Below are 21,093 nucleotides of genomic sequence, written 5' to 3'. Positions count from 1 at the left end.
ATGAACGACTCTCTTGCTCTGATACTTTCTTTGCACGCGTGAGACAAAGCGACGGCGAGCCGAACTGAAAAATACAATTCTAATAATATTATAATAAATTATAGTAACGCCGCATTTTATTGTCAGTAACGGTAATGGCGTTGTAATGGGGGAAACAGTAATTTGTTTGATTACTTGTTACTGAAAAAATAACGCCGTTGTTTCCATCACTGGTTGAGACATGAACATTCATATGCCATCAATCCAACATAATTGTTTTTAAGGAAAGGTTTTCTAATTTCTTTTCAAGCACACTGAAGAAAACTGGCCATTCAATAATATTCGGTCATATGCCCAGAGCCGCTTTTGTTACATAAAAGTATGACTTTGTGGTGCTCATGAACAGACTGTTTTTACTAAAATACAGTGAAAAGACATCTGGAACATCTTTCTGTTCATACCAAGATGAATATTCATTGCAAAAATTTGGCATGATAAACATTGTCATTAAATGAATGGTTGATAATGTGTCTGTTGAAACTGACACAAACATTCACATGCCATCAATGCAACATGCTTTTTCATGGAGAGATGTTCTAATCTCTTTTCCATTGCATTGTGAACAAAACTGGCCGACCAATAGGATTTGTTTCTTCACGTGCCCAGAGGCGCTACGGTTACATAAAGCTATAGCTCTCATCTCTGTACACTTGTATTTGGTGTTGTTTGATAAAAACCACAGAGAATAAAAAGATCGTACACTTTGAAACATTGTTTCAAACACTGTAAATATTGTTTGACTTTCTTCTCTGTGGCAAGTGGATGGCAGAAATGAAAAGTGCACAGTGCTTTCATTTCATTAATCTTATCTGTCTTTTTTTTATGATTTGATTCACAAAAATTGGATCGAACATTCTTGTTGGTGTAAAAAGGCCTTAACATTGTGAGAACTTTCAAATGACGTTTTTACTGTATGTTGCACAATATGCTGTAAACCTTACATTAGTATCAAATTCTGAATGATTGCATGTAAAAAAGAACTCTAATGCAGATTAGCTGGAGCCTGATTTGAGCTGGGTTTTATGATACAGTTGATTTTATTGATGATTTGACATGTTTTTGAATGCATATTTTGGCATTCTTTCCATAATCAAGTTCGTAAAAACCGTACATGGCTATAAAACAGCTGCAAAATGGCTGCCAAGTGAACTGACTGAACCAGAGGGAGAAGAAAATCTGCAGAGAGAATGTCACGCACCACACAAAGCTGAACCAGAGATAAATGCTGAATGATATAATTTTTTTTTCTCCCTGCGGCTAGACAGATGAACATTGATGGCTCGTCTTTGTGGAAAACTGTAATTGCTACAACTAATGTTTAATTTGCTCTCCGTCTAATGGATCTTGTCATTTAGGGGAAGCTATAAGTTAATGAGTGCCGCTATTAGTGTATATTATACAGGTCTGCATTATCAGTCTCTTCTCCTACTGTCTGTTCAGAGCTGAATGCGGTTCTGAATAAGAAAGTAATTCGAAAAGCACATCTGAACATAATGCTACCTTTTTATGGTGCTTTTAAACCCTCAGTTAACTAGCAAAGGGAGAATGTATTGTTCAAAATTTGCTCTTTCACAACTCTGGGCACTTATTGGAAATGCACTTAATGTATATTTCTCCTAAAATTCCTTAGGGTATATAAAAGAAACAAATGAGACTATTGTTAACATACAGTAATAGTGTATAGCTTTAAAATCAATGTATCAAAGACAATATTTGAGTCCATATTAAAATCCCCGATTTTTGATTCCATACTTTGGTTTCTTGCAATCCTTTTCTGTCCACTCCCCATTTTTTGGATTTATTGTTTTCATCTGTGAGTTTTATTTCCTGTACAAGTCCACAATCATGAAGCTCATGAGTTTTCTTAATCTTTTTGACATGATTTTTTAATGTAAATGAGATGAGATATTTTCTCTGGTGCTGTGTGCTGATTGTGTTTCAGTCATGGCTGGCATAGAGAAAGATAGGACCGTAGTGTTACTTGTTTTAGACGTTTTATTGCCTACTCATGTTATTGTCAACCACAGTCAACGAATCACATTTGAATTGCAACGGTACATCAATCATACATATTATATTTACTTGATGTTCAGTCCTTCCACAGCTGCTTCTTTTGGCAGATGCAAATGAAACACAGTTTGTTTAATTCAAAGAGCTGCCGTTGTTTCAACTTTATTGCAGTCCACAAAAGCAAATAATCTTGACACATTCTTAGAGCTGCTTTGTGTTGAGTTTCTCTGCACTGGTAGAAAACAACAGTCCGACGTCCTTAGATTTAACTGCAGAAGCCTCAGCATGAAATATTTTGCATATCTGTGTGAAGATCGTAAAGCCTTGGACCTCTAGACGCATGTTAGTGATTAAAAAGGATGGCCTCTGTGCCTCAGTGTTCTTTGGATCAGCTTGGATTTTTTCCAGCTGCGCTTAAAAGAATAGTTGTTTAGTTCACACGAAAAGAAATCTTTTTATTCGTATACTCACCTACATCCAAACCATATGACAATCAAATATGCTGCAAGAAGCAGCACCGTGTAAGGTTTTTGATGTCATTGAAGTCTCATTTGTGCATATGTACAGTGCAAAGTTATGAAGCCTTGGCATGTAGTTAAGAAACCAAGGACATTTGGTTTCATTTGAAGTGCAAATGCAATTTGATGTGAAAATGCCATTTGATAGCTATACAATAGTTTTAGTGAAGAACATTGCAAATTGTGTGTTAATGTCAGTCTAATTTTGAGGTGAACTACTCTTAAAGAGTGAAAAAGTAAAAAATATGCCTCCTGCGATTCAGCTTTCCATCATTTTTTCCGCTTCAGCCGTTTTTCTACATGCCTGACATTCTTCCATTTATGATTGCATTTTTCATGTTTCTTTGTGATTATTTCACTGTTTTGTTGATTTCCTGTCATGGAAGCCATTGTGTTATGTTTTTTTTTTTTTTTTTCTTTTCTTTTTATGTGTTCCCTCTGTTCTGTTCTCCTTTGTTTTGCTCTCCATCCCTCCCTCCCTGAATTTCTGTGACTTCACTTCGCATGCGTCTCCACCCTTGATTTCTGCTTTCACTCACCCCCTCCACTTATGCCACCCCACTGTCTGCACTCAAAGATGTAGCCATCCCCTCCCCCCCTCCCACCTCACTGACCCGTGCCACTACTGACCGTCTAATGCCAGGCTCCAGAGGCGGCGCTGGTCCCACACCCTCCGCCCCCCGTGACGTTGTGGCCTCCCTGGTCTCCACCCGCTTCATCAAGCTGACCTGGCGCCTTCCTGCTGAACCGCATGGAGATGATGTCACCTACTCGGTCTTCTACAGCCTGGAGGGCAATAACAGGCAGGGCATTTATATATACACTACAGTTCCAAAGTTTGGGGTCAGTAAGAAACCCATTTTATTTAGCAGTGATTCATTAAATTAATAAAAAATGATTTATAATGTCGCAAAAGATTTCTATTTCAAATAAATGCTGTTCTTTTGCACTTTCTATTAACCAAAGCATCCTGAAAAGTATACTACAGTTTCAAAAATATTAAGTAGCACAATTATTTTTAATATTAATAATAGGAAATATTTCTTGTGCGCAAAATCAGCATTTTAGAATGATTTCTGAAGGATCATGTGACACGGCAAACTGCAGTAATGGCTGCTTTGCCAGCCCAGGAATATATATATTTTTTTTAAATATATTAAAATAGAAAAAGTTATTTTAAATTGTAACAATATATTTTAGTATTTTACTATATTTTCGATCAAATAAATGCAGACTTAGTGAGCATGAAAGACTTTATCCAGAAACATAAAAAGTTCTTGTTTGTACGGTATTGTACCTGCAATTTATTGTTGTTGTTGTTGTTGTTTTGTTTCTGGGTACAAAAACTGTAAAGAATATCTCATGATATTAGCTCATGTTTAATCCTAATATATAAAAAATTATAATTAATAATGTAACTTTCATTACAGTGCTGCATTACAGTAAAGAGAATCTAATGAGTATCACTATTAAGAAGAATAATTACAAAAAACAAAAAATACAGTGAAGGAAAATATTGCATTATGGTAATAAGATTTTTTTGTGCTTCCTTGTGAGTAAAGAAAATTGTTTTTATGCAATATATATATATATATATATATATATATATTATAATAACATTAAAATGTTCAGCTGTGTGTATATATATATATATAAATATGTAATACAAATATAATACATTTAATTTTGACTGTGTAGTGTGAAATGTGACCCAGACATGTTTTCATGACATTCACCCTCCAAGAAGCCTTTAATTATGAATGCTATTGATAATTGTATTCTGTTGTTTTTGTTGCTATTATTTTAAGTCACATGTCGTTCTTATTAATATTTACAATGCCATTCTGTATGAGCTGTTATTGACTAAAATAAGAGAAGCTTTGAACCAATGAATCAGCAGTCAGCTCCTGTTTCAGTCTCATATCACGTTTGTTTCTCTGATGCTCTATAGGGAGAGGATAGTGAACACCAGCCGTCCAGGAGAAATGCAAGTCACCATTCAGAACCTCATGCCAGACACCAAGTACTCCTTCCGCGTGGTGGCCCACAACAGAAACGGCCCTGGAGAGAGCTCAGTGCCTCTGAGGGTCGCCACCCAGCCTGAAGGTTAGATCTCCACTTGATGATAACACACCAGTCAGAATGTGTTCAAATGAGATTTATGGACTAATTAAAATAGTTGCATTACGAATTAAAATTTCAGAAGGCTATAATGCACAAAGTCAACTTTGCGTAGTAGGTTTTTAACACTCACATGCTTGTCTAGAATATGTTTTGGGCCTACAAGATTATGCAGAAGATTTTCTCTGGAGGTTTTCTTTCCCAAAACCTCCCCAATGCCTCAATGTCAGTTTAAAATCTCATTATATAGTAAGCACAAGTAAACACCTGCTGGCTTTTAAGCAAACACATCTCTTGAACATCGCTGAAGGTATATGGCCTGACTCCATCAACATGAAACATTATCTGCCCAAACACAGCACAGGAGAAGCTGTTTCTGGGTCAGACTTGCTCCTCTGTGCGTCCTTGGCTCTGACTGCTATAAGCACTTTATAATGTGTGTTAGCGGGATTCTGGCACTCGCGGGAATCCTGCTGCGTGGAGATCAGCCTCTGAGGCTGACACACATATTGCTGCAAACATTATGAATGAATCTGAGCACAAGTCATCTAGGCACACATACACACTCGTAGAGCACACTTAATCCAGTGTAGGCGCCCCATCCCATCCTGTAAGACATCGGTATCAAAAGCAAGCGTTGATGTTGGACAGAATGGATGTCTGTGGAACTGAGATAAAGCGATTTCTCTCTGTCGTTTGAGATGCCAGAAACGCCTGATCAAAGTTTGAAAAGTGATTCATGTAATGCAGTTTATATTAGAGCTCGAGCATGAAAGATGGTTCTGGGTAACCATAACTGGATGAATGTAAACAAACAGTTGTTGCAGACATGTGGTGAAGCGGCTAGAACTAGAGCGGCTGGATGCTGGTTGAAGTCCCTGTGGAACACAAAAGGAGATGTTTAGAGGAGTGTTCATGCTGCTCTTCCCCATGCAATGGAAGTATGCATATAGTGACCAGAGACTGTTATGGACATAGAAGCACCATAAAGGCAGTCCATACTATTTGTAGGCTATATTTCAGCGAATAATGAATATGTTTTAGTCTGTTCCAGACATTAAAGCCATTGTATGACTTCATAGGACTAGGAATATAGTCAATGAAACGTATGAAGCAGAAAAAGAAGTGTACTTAATTATATTAAAAGTGCATTTGTCGTGTACTTCAAATCTTGAAAATATATTGATAATATAATATTAATCAAATAAAAGGCCCCTAAAATGTACTTAAAGAGAGCACACTTTCATGACATATTTCAAAACACGCTTAAGTACACTTTTAAAAAGTGCACTTTGTAATAATGTCACATTTAAAAGTTCTAATTTTAAGTACGTTTTAAACCATTATCTTTTAATAATGTTTTGTAGTGTTTTAAAGAAGTACATATGAAAGCACAAGTAAAGATTAAGAAAATATTTACTCTTTACTTTAAAAATCTTTTATCTTTAGATTATTTGAATTCTGGTGTTATTCAATATTATTATGGTTACACGTTACTGTCTCTATTTCGAAGACAGTAGAAGTAATTATGAAATTGCATGTAAAGATATATTTAAGTCCTACTTAAGCTGATCAAAAAGCTCTCTACAATTCAGCTAAATGCATTTAATATAAATATAAACTGTTAATACATTTTAATGTATTTCCAGTCAACGTGCAATTAAGTGTCTAAAAACATTAAATTCAAATCACACTTAAGCATATTCTATTCTAAATAGGCTATATTATTTTATTTTTTTTCTTTAATGAAAAAGAGCAGCGTGAACATTATTCATAATTTCTTCTTTGGGGTTACATGGAATAAATAAAGTCACACAGGTAGTAAATTATGAAAGAATACATTTTTGGTGATCTATTCCTTCAGCACCAGGTTTCTCCAGTGGGATTGTCCCTGTAATAAGTGTATTGTGGGTGTCTGCTAAATGACTACTTGCCAACTAACATAAAAATTGGCCAGTCCATGCTATTTAAATTATATTATATTTCATTTAATGTAGAGCTCAGTTTAGATTGGCCCTACATGATGACTCCCCGAAGGCATGTCAGTTGTGAGTGTGTTGGAAAAACAACAGATTTAACGGACACTCATCGGAGCCTATAATTGAATGTAATGATTCATGACCCTAGCAAGTAAACAAAAGTTAAGCAACATAGAATCTCATTTCCATTCTCTCCGCTCTGCTAAACAAATTAAATCACGTCAATCCTGCAGTTTGAGCTGTGTTAGTCTGCTTTCTGCCAGAGGTGTCTGTCGACACATGCCGCTGTCATATGCTCAGCTGAGAAGAGATATCACTCTCTCAATTTAAGTCAATTTTAAAGTGCTTTATTGGCGTGACTGTTTTACAAACAATATTGCTAAAGCATCAATGGAATTATCAAAGAAAAACTGTGACAGACAAAAGGTGCCAGTAATAAAACAAAACATAATAAAATAATGTTGTTTTTCTCATTTTTCTCCATTCTGTGTAATAGTCCAGGTACCTGGTCCTGCTCCAAACCTACAGGCAGTGGTCACGTCCCCCAGCACAGTGAGTCTCAGCTGGGACATGCCCCTCATAGGCAATGGTGAGATCCAGAACTACAAAATTTACTACATGGAGAAGGGCATGGACAGTGAGCAGGTAAAACCATCTTCATCCAGCCTCTGTAATATCATGTATAAAATAGTGCTGTCAAATGATTAATCATGATTAATCGCATCCAAAAAAGACGTTTTTATTTACATAGTATATGTGTGTGTCCTCTGTATATTTATGTATATATAAATAGACACACATGCATGTATACAGTATATTTAAGAAAATATGTTATGGTTATATATTAAATATATTTATATATAATATGAGTTATGCACTAGAACAAAAGCATTGTGATATTTGTGACCCTGGACCACAAAACCAGTCTTAAGTGTCAATTTTTCGAAATTGAGATTTATACATCATATGGAAGCTAAATAAATAAGCTTTCCATTGATGCATGGGTTGTTAGGATCAGACAATATTTGGCCGAGATACAACTATATGAATATCTGGAATCTGAGGGTGCAAAAAAATCTAAATATTGAGAAAATCGACTTTAAATTTGTCCAAATTAAGTTCTTAGCAATGCATATTACTAATCAAAAATTAAGTTTTTATATATTTACGGTAAGATATTTACAAAATATCTTCATGGAACATGATCTTTACTTAATATCCTAATGATTTTTGGCATAAAATAAAAATTGATAATTTTGACCCATACAATGTATTTTTGGCTATTGCTACAAATATACCCCAGCGACTTAAGACTGGTTTTGTGGTCCAGGGTCACATGTGATAATACATTTGAAATGTTCATGGTGGAGAACAAGGCTCTGTGGTCTATCCTGAGCACAAGCTGAGGATTAGTTTTATTATTGCTAACAAATATTTTGTATATTTTTATACTAGTGAAAACTTCTAGCCCAGTTACAAATATAAAGATTCATATAGAAGTTGTAAAAGAATGTGTTTTTTATCATTTTGACATTAGTGACTGTCTACATTTTCATGTATTCATTTAGTAGATGTTTTATCCAAAGCTTCCTAGTGAAGTGTATAAATATTTGTAAAAAATAAATAAATATAATAATAATAATAAATAAATTGATCAAAGATAAATAAATGTTAATTATTAATAAAATTAATTCTTAAATATTTAGAAAAAATATCATGTTAAATAATTTGCTAATTCTTAAGTAAATAAAATAATGTTTATTTTAGTGCTGTCAAATCGATTAATCGTGATTAATCGCATCCAAAATAAAAGTTTGTGTTTACATAATATGTGTGTGTACTGTGCATGTATATATAAATAAACACATATACAAGTATATATTTAAGAAATGTGTATGTGTATATAATATATTATGTATTAAACTTTTATTCTGGATGCGATTAATCATGATCGACAGCGCTAGTTTATTTTTAATAGAGCAAATGTATTTATGCATTGCTAATTATTAGTGAAATCAATAATTATCAGTATCAGTCTAAATATTTAAATTTATATGCACATTCTCTGTCGATAATTTTGTTACTGATGTCATAATTCAGCCTGTGTCTCTAATCTCTGTCTTCTGTTTCAGGACCTGGATGTGAACACACTGTCCTACACCATGACTGGACTGAAGAAGTTCACAGAGTACAGTTTCAGAGTGGTGGCCTATAACAAACATGGACCTGGAGTGTCCACTGAGGACATATCTGTGCGCACATACTCTGATGGTACTTACAATAAATCTTGCTTTTTTGCTTCGTCTCACTAGTCAGTTCCCTTCATTCTGCCCCAAACCCTGCAGTTTTTTGCTCCTCAAAATAATTGTAATAAGGGGTCTCGTACAAGAACTCAACTAGGCAATAAACAAAGCCAGCAATAAACCAACTATAATCTATATCCCTGCTGTAGTTACATCAACAGAGCAATATCACCAGGATCCAAAATTAACTTTATGCCACACCTGTCAGTGGTGAGTGAATTGGAAAAAAATTACTGGGCATAAAGATTTGTTACCACCCATGAAAATTTATTTTGTAGTTATTACTGTATACTTCGACTGGGGACTCGTGAGCTGCTAGCCACCTGTTAAAAGTTTTATGCTCTCTGTAAAATTAGTCTTCATAGGCCATTTTTCTTACTTTCTGCAAGATGGCGTCAGTTACCTTCTCTAAATTGTGTTGGTGAAAATGGTATTAAAATGCCATGATGTTGTGCTATGAAAGAAGCCACGGACAGTGGTGAAATGTACAGTTAAGTGGTCATTATATAAAAATATTTGGCCGCTCAGTGCTTGACCAGAATCAGGATCCAGTCCACCAGAGAGCCATGCACTGGTAAATTTTGAGATTTTGTCTTCTTTCAGTATAGTGGAAAGAAAATATCCAAAATGTACATTCATTTTGTTTAAGTCATTTCACTTCATCTATTTGTGTCTGTAGATTTCAATTACAATGCATATGTGACCCTGGACCACAAAAGCAGTCTTAAGTCCCTGGGGTATATTTGCAGCAATAGCCAAAAATACACTGTATGGGTCAAAATTATAGATTTTTCTTTTATGCCAAAAATCATTAGTATATTAAGTAAAGATCATGTTCCATGAAGATATTTTGTAAATTTACTACTGTAAATATATCAAAACTTCATTTTTGATCAGTAATATGCATTGCTAAGAACTTCATTTGGACAACTTTAAAGGCGATTTTCTCAATATTTTGATTGTTTTGCACCCTCAGATTCCAGATTTTCAAATAGTTGTATCTCAGCCAGATATTGTCAGATCCTAACAAACCATACATCAATGAAAAGCTTATTTATTCAGCTTTCAGATGATGTATAAATCTTTTGTGGTTTTGTGGTCCAGGGTCACACATCTTTAGGCTATTTTCTCAAAATGAGTTTTTCCTCATGCAATGAGCCAGAAACCTACTTTAGTAGCACTTGTGTATACAAAAGTTTGCGGTTTTGTTCCTGTCTATATTCTGAACGTTTTTACAGAAGGGTTTGCACATACAACATTCACCTGACTTGTATAACCTATAAATATGGTGTTTTATTTTTCTGCCGGTATTTTGTGATTTATGGAGCGATTAAAAGAGAGATCCCCTCAGTAAAAGCCTTTAACTCTAATATGTCAAAAAAAAAAAAAAAAAATTGGACCAGGCTGCATGCTATGTTCAGTTTATTATTCTGGAAATCTATGCAAATGAGTGCATATTTAATTAGATAATGCAACATTTGCATATGTAAACATAATGTTAGAAAACTTAAAGGCTTCATTTGCCCAAAAAATTTAAATGATCATCATTTTGAGTGTAGGTAACCAAACAGTTGACGGTAGCCATTGACTGTGGCTACCGTAAACTGTTTAGTTACCAACATTCTTCAAAATATCTTAGAATTTTCATTTTTGGGTGAACTATCCCTTTAATGTATTGTGAATACATTCTATTGGTTAAGTATCTATTAGTTAAAAATTTGATCCTGTTCACCTGGCTGAGGATATGTGAACTAATACTCTTCTCGCTCTGTTCAGTCCCCAGTGCTCCGCCACAGAACATGACGGTTGAAGTGCTGAACTCTAAGGTAAGGCTGTGTGACTGTCGGGTCGTATGCCACCAGCTGCTGCTGGGTGAAGTGTGCAGTGGTTCTGATGAAGGCGCTCATCTGTTGCTGTGATTTAACTGCGATGAGCAGCACATCTGTGCTCGGCTAGAATGCTGTCACAAAGCTTTACATCCTCATTCATTCTTCCTCTTGTGTTCACCTCCCCCTCTTTCTCGAGATACAATTTATATTTGTCTAGCTGCCGGGGAATACGAGTCTTCCTCCTGTTGTTTTTATTCATGAGTCTTTTTATGTTTCTAGTCATATGTAGACAAGTGTCTTGAGCTGCAATAATGCATTTAGCACTTTTATTTCATGGTGTTTGCTAAGGCAAGCATGACGTTTGCTTTTGCACATCCTTGGAATTTCAACAAACCACAGAGCCTAAGTATTAAAGTCACCATGAAATCAAAACTGACAACTCTTCTTTTTTTATGGAATACTTTTTATGAAATCTAATTCAAAATAACTTCCCCTCCCTCTCACAACATTTGAGATTGCAGTATTATTTTAATCACATTAAGATACTATAATCTTTTTATTTTGTTTTTATTTTTATATTGTCGTGTTTTCTTTTTTAGGTATGTCTGTATAGATTTATTCATTTTATTTCAGCTATTTTAGTACATTAAGTTCAACTGTTGTCTTGATAATATTTTTTTTACGTTTCATTTCAGACCAATTGAACATTTTATTTCAAGAATTTCTTTTTTTTAATGGTTTCAGTTTTAGTTTTAGTTAACTATAATAACTCTGCTATAATAACTCTATAATAACCTCTCCTCCAGCAACCTGTCATTCACATTAAATAATATATATATATATTTAAAACTAAACATTCAACAAGACATTAAAGAACCCATCTATACTATACTATATATTACTCTTCAACAGTGAAGCTATAGAGCTACTGCAAAAATGGAAGTTCAAAGACAATATTCTAAAGATTTCTGCGCACTTGTTTCTCTGATCCATAAGGTGTATAGGCCAAAACTTAAAGCAAAAACACCCTAGAAACAGCATATAAACCATTCAGAACATCTTAGCAACCACCCAGAGCACCCTAGCTTCATGACAGCAAGTGTTACACAGGCACAACTCGTATTTTCTTCAAAAACTGTAACAATCCGGTTTAATTGCAGTCTCTTTGCATTGTGGGTATACACAGATCCACACACTTTCAAGCCTGTAATGGGTTTTATGGCTTAGTAATTAGCACTGAATAATAAAAAAGGCTTTAAGTCCCAGACAGAAGCTTTTTTTTTGTATATTTCATGAGAAGATGGTTAATTAGTGGGCTCCTGCGGACGGTATCAGGACCCCCTCGTGTGGCCCTGGGGTGCTCCGCAACAGACGGGGGAATTCAGTCTGGGTGTGTATATAATGAACACAGTGACTTACTGCGTGCGAGGCCCCCACTGGTAGCACTAGGCACCCCTGTGACCCATAAGTCAATTAATACAAGTTTGTTTGGCTGAAAAACACAAGCAGTAGTTAGCGAGGTAAACTGGAATTGGTTGAAAATTGAAATACAGTAATTGCATACATGGTGCAGATTTAATTCGGGTTATTCCCTCATGGCCCGTGAACACGGCAACTGTGGATACTATTAATTAATTCCCCACCCACGCTGGGCGGCCCCTCTCCCTGCCTTCATTATCCCAGCAGGCACCGCGGGCCCTGCAGCTAGCCTCCTCCATCCATCCTGAGCTGCATTCCCGCAGGCTCCTCTACCCTGCACAGCTTTATCTATTATTCATGGGTTCGGTGCGGGCCGGTCTCTGCTGCTCGCCCAATGCCCTCTGCTGCAGGACTGATATACTCACGCATGCTTTATGTGCGAGATGATCACATTCTCTAATGGCTGCCTCGGGGCCACGATGACTTAGGTTAGATGCCTGCACTCAGGCTTGTTACTGTGGTGACTTTGCATGTGCTGAAGGTGCCTGGAGGAGGTGCTGCGTTAATTCTCTATTTGATACACTGTGGTTGTTGCTTTGGAATGAAATCTGAATGTGTGATACTGAGGATGTGTTTTTTTTGGTTTTCTCAAATGTTTGAACCTTGTAGAGCATCATGATCAGATGGCAGCCTCCACCAGCAGATGCTCAGAACGGTGAGATCACCGGCTATAAGATCCGCTACAGGAAGGGTACGAGGAAGAGCGAGGCAGCCGAGATTACTTCAGGATCGCAGCTCTATCAGCTCATAGATGGTAAGCGGAACAACAGACTCAGAAGGACAGGTACATATTTGCTTTTCAAGCTATCAGTTGCTGCGCTTTTCCAAATTATAAAATAAATACTTTTTTTTTTTATAAAATCTTTCGATTTTTTTTTTTTTTTTTTTAATTGTTCAATGCAGCAAAAAAATAAATAAAATTAATAACATTTTTTTAAGTGTTAATTTTAGCAACTTTTTCCATGTTTCTTTTTCAGTCATTACATTATATTACATCTGTACAGACATAGTCAGTTTAATTTAGTCAATTTAGTTTGTTTTGCACAATTATTTATGATCCTATTTGAATAATTAATTTGAATTTTTTTTTTAATTTGTCATGAAATTTATAGAATAAATAAATACATTTTTCTATTTTTTAAATATTTACATATTATACCTTTTTTATACTGTACATGTCACACACACACACACACACACCTTGTACATTATTAGATATTATAGGCCTTTAGTTTGAGTTAATTTAGCACAATTAATTATGAAAAATAATGAACACAGTTGACACATTTGTTCATCTGCCTTGATCCTATTTGAATAATTAATTAGTGTGCCATGTAATTAATTTGATTAATTTTTTTAATCTATTAACAGCCCCAGTGTGTCTTCCTTGGCCCTCCTACTCTTAATACTGGCGTAAGCGTCAGCCGTTGCAAAAACTCATATTGGTCGAGAATTTTTTTTTATTAATTTTTTTTTTAGAAGGCATCAGTAAATTTTGTCCTTACCCTTGTACACCAGTTCTTTTGAGCTGCCATGTCAACCCCACCACCGGCTCTGGAAAAATATATTTCTCAGACATTACAGAATAGATGCGCCTCAAGTGACAAACTCTTATCCATTAATGAAACAAAAGTGAGAATTAAATTCTAAATAGATTTCAGCAGCTTCGTGATTGTCATGCTGTGGTTGACATCAAAGAGCATAATGGTTGTTTTCTGTTCCGGTTGAGTTGAGATGAGATGTTTGTTAGTTCAAAGGCTTGAAGTGGAGTGTTGCTATCTCCCACAAGGCCGCAGGAACAGCTCTGACTTCTGCATTCAACACTCTAACTAAGCAGACGCTTATTAACATTTTAAAGCAATTATAACCTCTGGCTTATTTAAAGACAGCAGGCATTCCCTCATCTATGAAAACCAGAACATGCCCATGGCATCAGACATGTGAAATTATAAACGTTTTTTTTTGCTTTTCCCCTCTGGAATCAGTCAGTTCTCATATTGTTGTTTGTGTCAGTCCAGTGTGATATAAATTCGTGGAAGCAGACCTTTATAAATCAGATCTCTAGGCAATACTGTAGCGTGTAGGTCAGTATGTCGTACAGCAGAGCCAATGAGGATGATGCGGGGGTGGTTATCGATTTAGTCTTGGTAAATGGATTGAGAAATGTGGAGAGTTGTGAAGCATCTTTCTGTTGAGCTGACTGGTTGATTGAGATGTGGTGTTTCACTTTTACTATTGCTCATACTTTGGGTTTGTGAATTAAACTAGCGGTGCTATAGGAACCGCCCAGAACTTTGTAGGAAGAACAAAAATCAAACAAAAATCGAATTAATTTGTGCACTTTTATCACTTTTTATTTCACAAAGCATCTGAATATGTATTTGTAGAACCAAATTCAACTGAATCAAAAGCCTATATTGAAGTTCTTGTATTTTTCAGGTCTGCAGCGAGGCACTGAATATATGTTGCGAGTGTCGGCCATTACAGTCAACGGCACGGGTCCGGCCACAGACTGGACCGCTGCTGAGACGTTTGAGAGCGATCTGGATGGTAAAAACTGGCAGATATCTTGTAAGCACTGGTGCTTGATTAGGATGACAAATTGTAATTTTGCTGGTTCTTTGGTTTCAGAGACAACTGTGCCAGACGTCCCCAGCTCCTTGCATGTGCGGCCACTTGTGAACAGCATTGTAGTGAGCTGGACACCCCCGGAGAACCAGGACATTGTGGTGAGGGGTTACACTATCGGCTATGGGATCGGCAGCCCTCATGCCCAGACCATTAAAGTGGACTACAAACAGAGATACTACACCATTGAGAACTTGAGTAAGATCCTTCATTATAATGATTCTGCTTTGAAAAAGTTCTTTGTTTATGAAAAAAAAATATTACAAATTCTGCTTTGAGGGGCAAGAAAATACATTTTCAGTCTTCAAATACATTATGGGTAAAAGTAATTTTTTTAAATGCTTTTTCGTAAATAAATATTTAAATTGAATGTTTGAACATTTAAATTAAACATTTAAACATTTTAATTGAACATTTGAGTTTGAGCATTTAAATTCAATTAAAAATGTATAAAAAGGTAAAAAAAAATTTAATAAAAAATATATTTATTTATTTAATTTATTTATTTATTTATTTTTTGTAGTGTTGTCAAACGATTAATCGCATCCAAAATAAAAGTTTGTGCATATACATGCATGTGTTTGTATTTTATATATACATAATAAATATACACAGCATACACACACATATTATGTAAACAAAAACTTTTATTTTGGATGCGATTAATCGCGATTAATCATGTGACAGCACTAATTTTTTGCCATGTGGGACTATAAAAATGTAAACATAACTCATACGTCAACTAATTCAACATATTAAATCACATTTTTAGGGGGGAAAAAGATTAGATATATAAGTTTAGATGTTACTATATGAAGAACATACGGTATTTTATTGTGCTGAAGCACATGAAGTGTAAATGATGATACAAATACACTTTGACAGTACACTAGTAAAGTAATGGTTTATTATTTTTAATACTGTACTATAATTATTTTCATATGCATAAAATATGGTACTTGATACTTGGTACTTAATTAAAAGAATACTACAGTATTACCATGATAAAGTAAAAACAAAAAAAAACGTTTCTTATGCTAATTGTGATGATGCATACCCAGTTTTACCATATTACTATATCCTATAATACCATGGAACTATATCATCCACCGAAGCTCAGTGGAAACTGAATCTTTTAATTTTAATTTGCGTTTCTTAACATTTGTTCACACCTTCATCAGACAAACATGAAGTAGCAGCGAAGAAATAGCTCCGTTGCCTCTAAAAGTGAATTAAAGTAAACAGAACTGGGTAAATGGATTGTAGGTACTCAAGAGTGGGAGATTTACCCCTCTCTCCACCCCATTGTAATTACATTTGAAAGAACAAGAAAAATAATCATCAGAAGAAACAGCATAATTTAAGTTTTCGTAATTCATCTAATTACACGAGAGCTAGAATCAATAATGGTGTTTAAATATGCACCCCTGCTAGGATGATGAATATGGTTGAAGCTCTCAGTGGAGCTGCGGGCTTGATTAGCTAAATGATTGGCTTTCTCCCTGCCAGATCCCAGCTCGCACTACGTTATCACACTGAAGGCCTTCAACAATGTGGGGGAGGGAATCCCTGTGTACGAGAGCGCTATCACACGACCCCAATCAGGTAGGTCACGGCCGGCACCACTCAGCCTTATAACACGCCACACCTACAGCTTCAACATACTCATCCTCGTTTGCCGTTGCTGTATTCCTAATATGGAGAATATTGCTAAATTTACTATTGAAATAACATTGCACCTGCCTGTCTGTTGAACAGAAGATTTTAACTAGAGCTTGAGGTCTCAATGAAGTCTGCATTTCTTCTAAAATTGCATTTCTGTATTTCTGGGTAATCATATTGACATTATGGATATGCATAGTGGTTGAGTGCTTGTTCTTCTCATTAGAGACCATCTTAAGAGTTCTTCAGTAGTTTTGTGGTCTCTAATGCTTCTGCTTCCTAGCAACCAGATGAATTCTCTTGATTATAAGATACAGGTAAAGCCATATGCACTTCACAATTGAAGCACTGCTTAATAGCGCTGCACGTGATGGAGATGCAGAGGTTTGATTAAACACTGCTCTTATCCGAAGTACAGGAACATCCTGACAGTCAATTCCAAGAAATTAGTCACTCCACCATCCAAGTGAATGTTGATATGACATGGCTGAGTAGCACTGGTCAGACATTATACTTAATGGTGATCTCATTGCTGTTCATGGTGAAATAGCCATTTTTATCATCTGCAGTACTAAATGTTTTCCTTTTTTAAAAAAAAACATTACTTGCAACTAGAAACATTTAGCATGTTGTGCAAAATTAGGGTTAAGTGCCATCTTAATCAGAAATTTATCAACATGCTTTAGTTTTGTAAATCATTTGAAAGGTTTAGAACACTTTTCTTTTTTTTTTTTTTTTTTTTTGACTAATGAATGGTTAACAACCAGGTAAGACTGCACGATTTGTTGAAAAAAAAAGAAAAAAAAGAAATTTGATCACAGGTTTACTGTGCTTAATTGTAGGGCTGCACAATTCGGCCAACATTTTGTGATTGTATATCAATATGGCTATAAAATAATAATAATGATGATAATAATAATAATAATAACCAATTAGTAGTATATTAATTATATTAATTATTAAGTATATTGCTAAAAATATAAAATAATTAAACACAAAAAATAAATATTGCTATTGTAATATTTCATTGTAGAATAAAAAACTAAGGATTTAGGGGGGGAAATATATAATAAGGTCCATAATATGACCAACAATACATTAAGAGTGCCAAGAACTTGATTCACAGTGCATAGGGAATGGAATTGAAAAACTGAAGCTGACCACTTTCTGAACACCAGATAATTTCTCACCTCCGGTTTTGATCAATGGAGCACTCTTATTACCTCCCAGCATGCAATGTGGTACATGGCATTTCTCATTTCTCCTGGTTTACCTTTAACTGAACTCAAGGAAACCTGCTGCAGGGGCTTTGAGGACCTCCTGCAGAGTTTATTTCTGCTCGCTCACCCATTCCTTCATACATGAGCGTCTCTTCCACCATTAGAGAGAATGTTGTAATAAATACTAACAGGTAAAGGTGACAGTTTTGACTCTTCTGAGAGTACCAGCATATATACTGTACGTTTAGCCTAAAATAAGAGATATATTGTAATATTCTATTACTGCATGTTTAGATTTCCTGTTTTTTTTTTTTTTTTTTTAGGAAATCAGTGAGTGAATTACTTTAGAATGTGTTACTTTGTGTTTTATATGCATTGTTTTATTAGCCATTGCATGCTAGTTGGACAGTGAATCCGTTTACATTCCGCTCTTTAACAGAATTCCAAAGAGCAAGCAGAGCTCTACCTCACATAGAGCTCACTATGGAGCTGCTTCAGAACTATGGATAACAACCTGTTTTTTTTTCCCACTTTGCCATTTGAAAACAGCTAAATGTTCAAACCAGAAACAATGTGTTCTCATTTTCACACATATAAAAGCCAGTGAGCATATTTTCCCACTCCAAATTGTTATTCTTGAAGGGAGCACTTAGGAAAACATGTGATTTAAAGCAGGCAAACAGCTTTAAATCTATAAAAGGATCAGACTTTCAGACTTATTTGTTGTGCTGGTATTTCACACTATCATATCAGTAAAATCAGAGCTGCATCACACGTTGAAATTATCTGAAAGCTTTGGTGAATGATGAAAAAATGTGTATCTCCAAAACCTTGACTCAGAAAAGGTCATTGATTCCACACCTCAAATAAAAATTAATAAACGGGAAAGATAAATAAAAACCTTTTGATCTGCTTCCTTCTGTGAATCTGGTTAAATTGCAGTATAAGAGAAAAAGATCTCAACCATTTTATTAGCTGAACACTTGTGACCTTCAAGCACACATCATTTGAGATTTTCTAACCTTACAATAAATGCAAGGTACAATCAATTTAACATTTGACATTGGCATTGGCATTAAGAGAAGAATCATGAGGATCCCTAACAGCATTGTTTTTATCCATGTAAAATTCTAGATGAGGATTACGCTGAGTCTAAGGTCTATCAGCAAAGTCCTATTTTGCTCATAATTCAACAGATGCGCTCTGTGTTTATGAAGTCTCACTGTCTGACTGATCGTTTTCCTCCTTTATGTGTAATGTAGCTGGTAGTGAACCAAGCTGATGTAGTTCCTCGACTCATTGTAGACGTAGTTCTCTGTAGCTCTGGATGATTTTGTGACTGTCTCTTGATATTCTGTTCTAATCCAATATTTCTCTCTTTCTCCTTTCCCAATCCCGCCTCCACAATGCTCCCTTCCTCGCCTCCCATTTTAACCCATTAATCCATTCTCCCCCCTCGTTACGTGTCTCCCGTCCTAAAACCCTCCCCTTATACATGTAATCGCGCTCACATTTTTTCACCTTTCACCTTTTTATTTTTTTTGCCATGGGACATTGTGTAATTTGCTTGCAGACCCCATAGACCCTGATGTTGATTTGTACGAACTTTTCAATGCTCCATACACTCCAGTACCAGACCCTTTACCCATGCTGCCTCCTGTGGGCGTTCAGGCATCTGTTCTGAGCCACGACACCATTAAAGTCACCTGGGCGGATAACTCACTGCCCAAGAACCAGAAGATCACAGATGCACGTTACTACACAGTGCGCTGGAAGACCAACATACCCGCAAACACAAAGTTCAAGGTATGTTAACAGAATCTAGGCTCCTCACAGCGAAGGTGGTGGATGGTGGAGAATCTTCAGTTGTTATATCACTGATGTTGATTTGTTAATTTTAGGTGGCTAATACCACCACACTGACTCACACTGTGACGGGTCTTAAACCCAACACCTTGTACGAGTTCTCTGTCATGGTCACCAAGGGCCGGAGGACCAGCACCTGGAGCATGACTGCACATGGTACAACTTTTGAAACAAGTACGTACTCTAGATGGGGCAGGTTGCTCATCAAGTAGTTTTGTTGTACATGTAAACGCACTCAGTGAACAATAAACTTTGCGTTAACATAAAGTGTGAGGGAATACCTGCAATTGTAGTCTTGATTAATTTTATATTTCTCCCCAGTCCCAAGTTCTGCACCTAAAGATGTGACTGTCGTGAGCAAAGAGGGACGACCACGTACCATCATTGTCAACTGGCAGCCACCCTCAGAAGCCAATGGCAAGATCACAGGTGACAAAAGTTATATTAAAATATATATAACCTGTTAGAGACAGTATTGCGAATCTATTGCGAATTGATGCCTTTTCCATTAACCAATGTTATGCGACTAAAAGCCATTATTTTTAATTGAAGGAGACGTATGCGTGTATCTTTAGTGAAGCAGCATGGACAATCGCTTCTGGGACGCTTCTGAAACGTACCGTGGTGCAGCTAGTATAAACACAAGCATTGTCTAAAGTGCGGTGTCGGAGCCGTAATGCACCACAGACTTGTGCAGTGTAAATAAGGGGTTATCCACGCATTAATTGCAAGGAAAGTCCTTTATACTTGAGAGCGGCCATGTATGAGGTGTTTCTTGGAGGTTATAGTACATTAAAGAATGATCATGTGACTTTTACATATGCCAGGTGACCTGTAAATGCGAAAACTTTTTCCATTGCATTTTTGCGATTAATTCATTTTTCAAATTACCTGAAAAACCACCTCACGCGAGTGTAAAAACTGTTTTGCGATTAAAGAGAGTTTTTGCGAAGTTGACGTGTTTCCATTAGCCGTATTTTCAATTTGCGCAATTTGAAGGATAATGGAAACGTGGCTAGTGACTATTTAATTTGCCTGATTTATCATTACAGTATGCCTCTGTATCACTTTTTCTCTGCCTTTCCAGGTTACATCATTTACTACAGCACTGATGTGAATGCAGAGGTTCATGACTGGGTCATTGAGCCAGTAGTGGGGAACAGGCTAACCCATCAGATTCAAGAGCTGACCCTTGATACCACCTACTACTTCAAGATCCAGGCGCGTAACTCTAAAGGGATGGGTCCCATGTCTGATGCTGTCCAGTTCCGCACTCCTAAAGGTAAACCAGCTCATTCACGCCTGATGAATGATAACAATCACTGCTGCCTGCTGAAAAGACCAACATATTCTGGGTTATGAATCCAAAAATACAATGGGATACTGGTGTAACCACTATGTTTCTTATCTGGCTTAACCAGCATAATGGTCTTGATCAA

At 36.0% G+C, this 21,093-nt stretch overlaps 1 protein-coding gene across 1 annotated transcript in view; it reads left to right on the top strand.

Moving 5' to 3' along the window:
* neo1a (neogenin 1a) overlaps positions 1–21,093 on the top strand; it is a 155,201-nt gene that overhangs the window by 123,521 nt on the left and 10,587 nt on the right. Inside the window, 13 exon segments of the mRNA XM_058781135.1 lie at positions 3,145–3,370; positions 4,519–4,673; positions 7,164–7,312; positions 8,800–8,938; positions 10,747–10,796; positions 12,888–13,032; positions 14,718–14,828; positions 14,910–15,104; positions 16,416–16,511; positions 19,362–19,594; positions 19,690–19,828; positions 19,976–20,083; positions 20,742–20,936. Of these exon segments, the coding sequence (XP_058637118.1) occupies positions 3,145–3,370; positions 4,519–4,673; positions 7,164–7,312; positions 8,800–8,938; positions 10,747–10,796; positions 12,888–13,032; positions 14,718–14,828; positions 14,910–15,104; positions 16,416–16,511; positions 19,362–19,594; positions 19,690–19,828; positions 19,976–20,083; positions 20,742–20,936 (1,941 nt within the window).

Source organism: Onychostoma macrolepis, chromosome 07, assembly GCF_012432095.1.
Source record: "Onychostoma macrolepis isolate SWU-2019 chromosome 07, ASM1243209v1, whole genome shotgun sequence".
Taxonomy (NCBI): Eukaryota; Metazoa; Chordata; class Actinopteri; order Cypriniformes; family Cyprinidae; genus Onychostoma; species Onychostoma macrolepis.
Note: the sequence above shows the minus strand (reverse complement) of the source record. Positions and strands in the feature narration are given on the sequence as shown.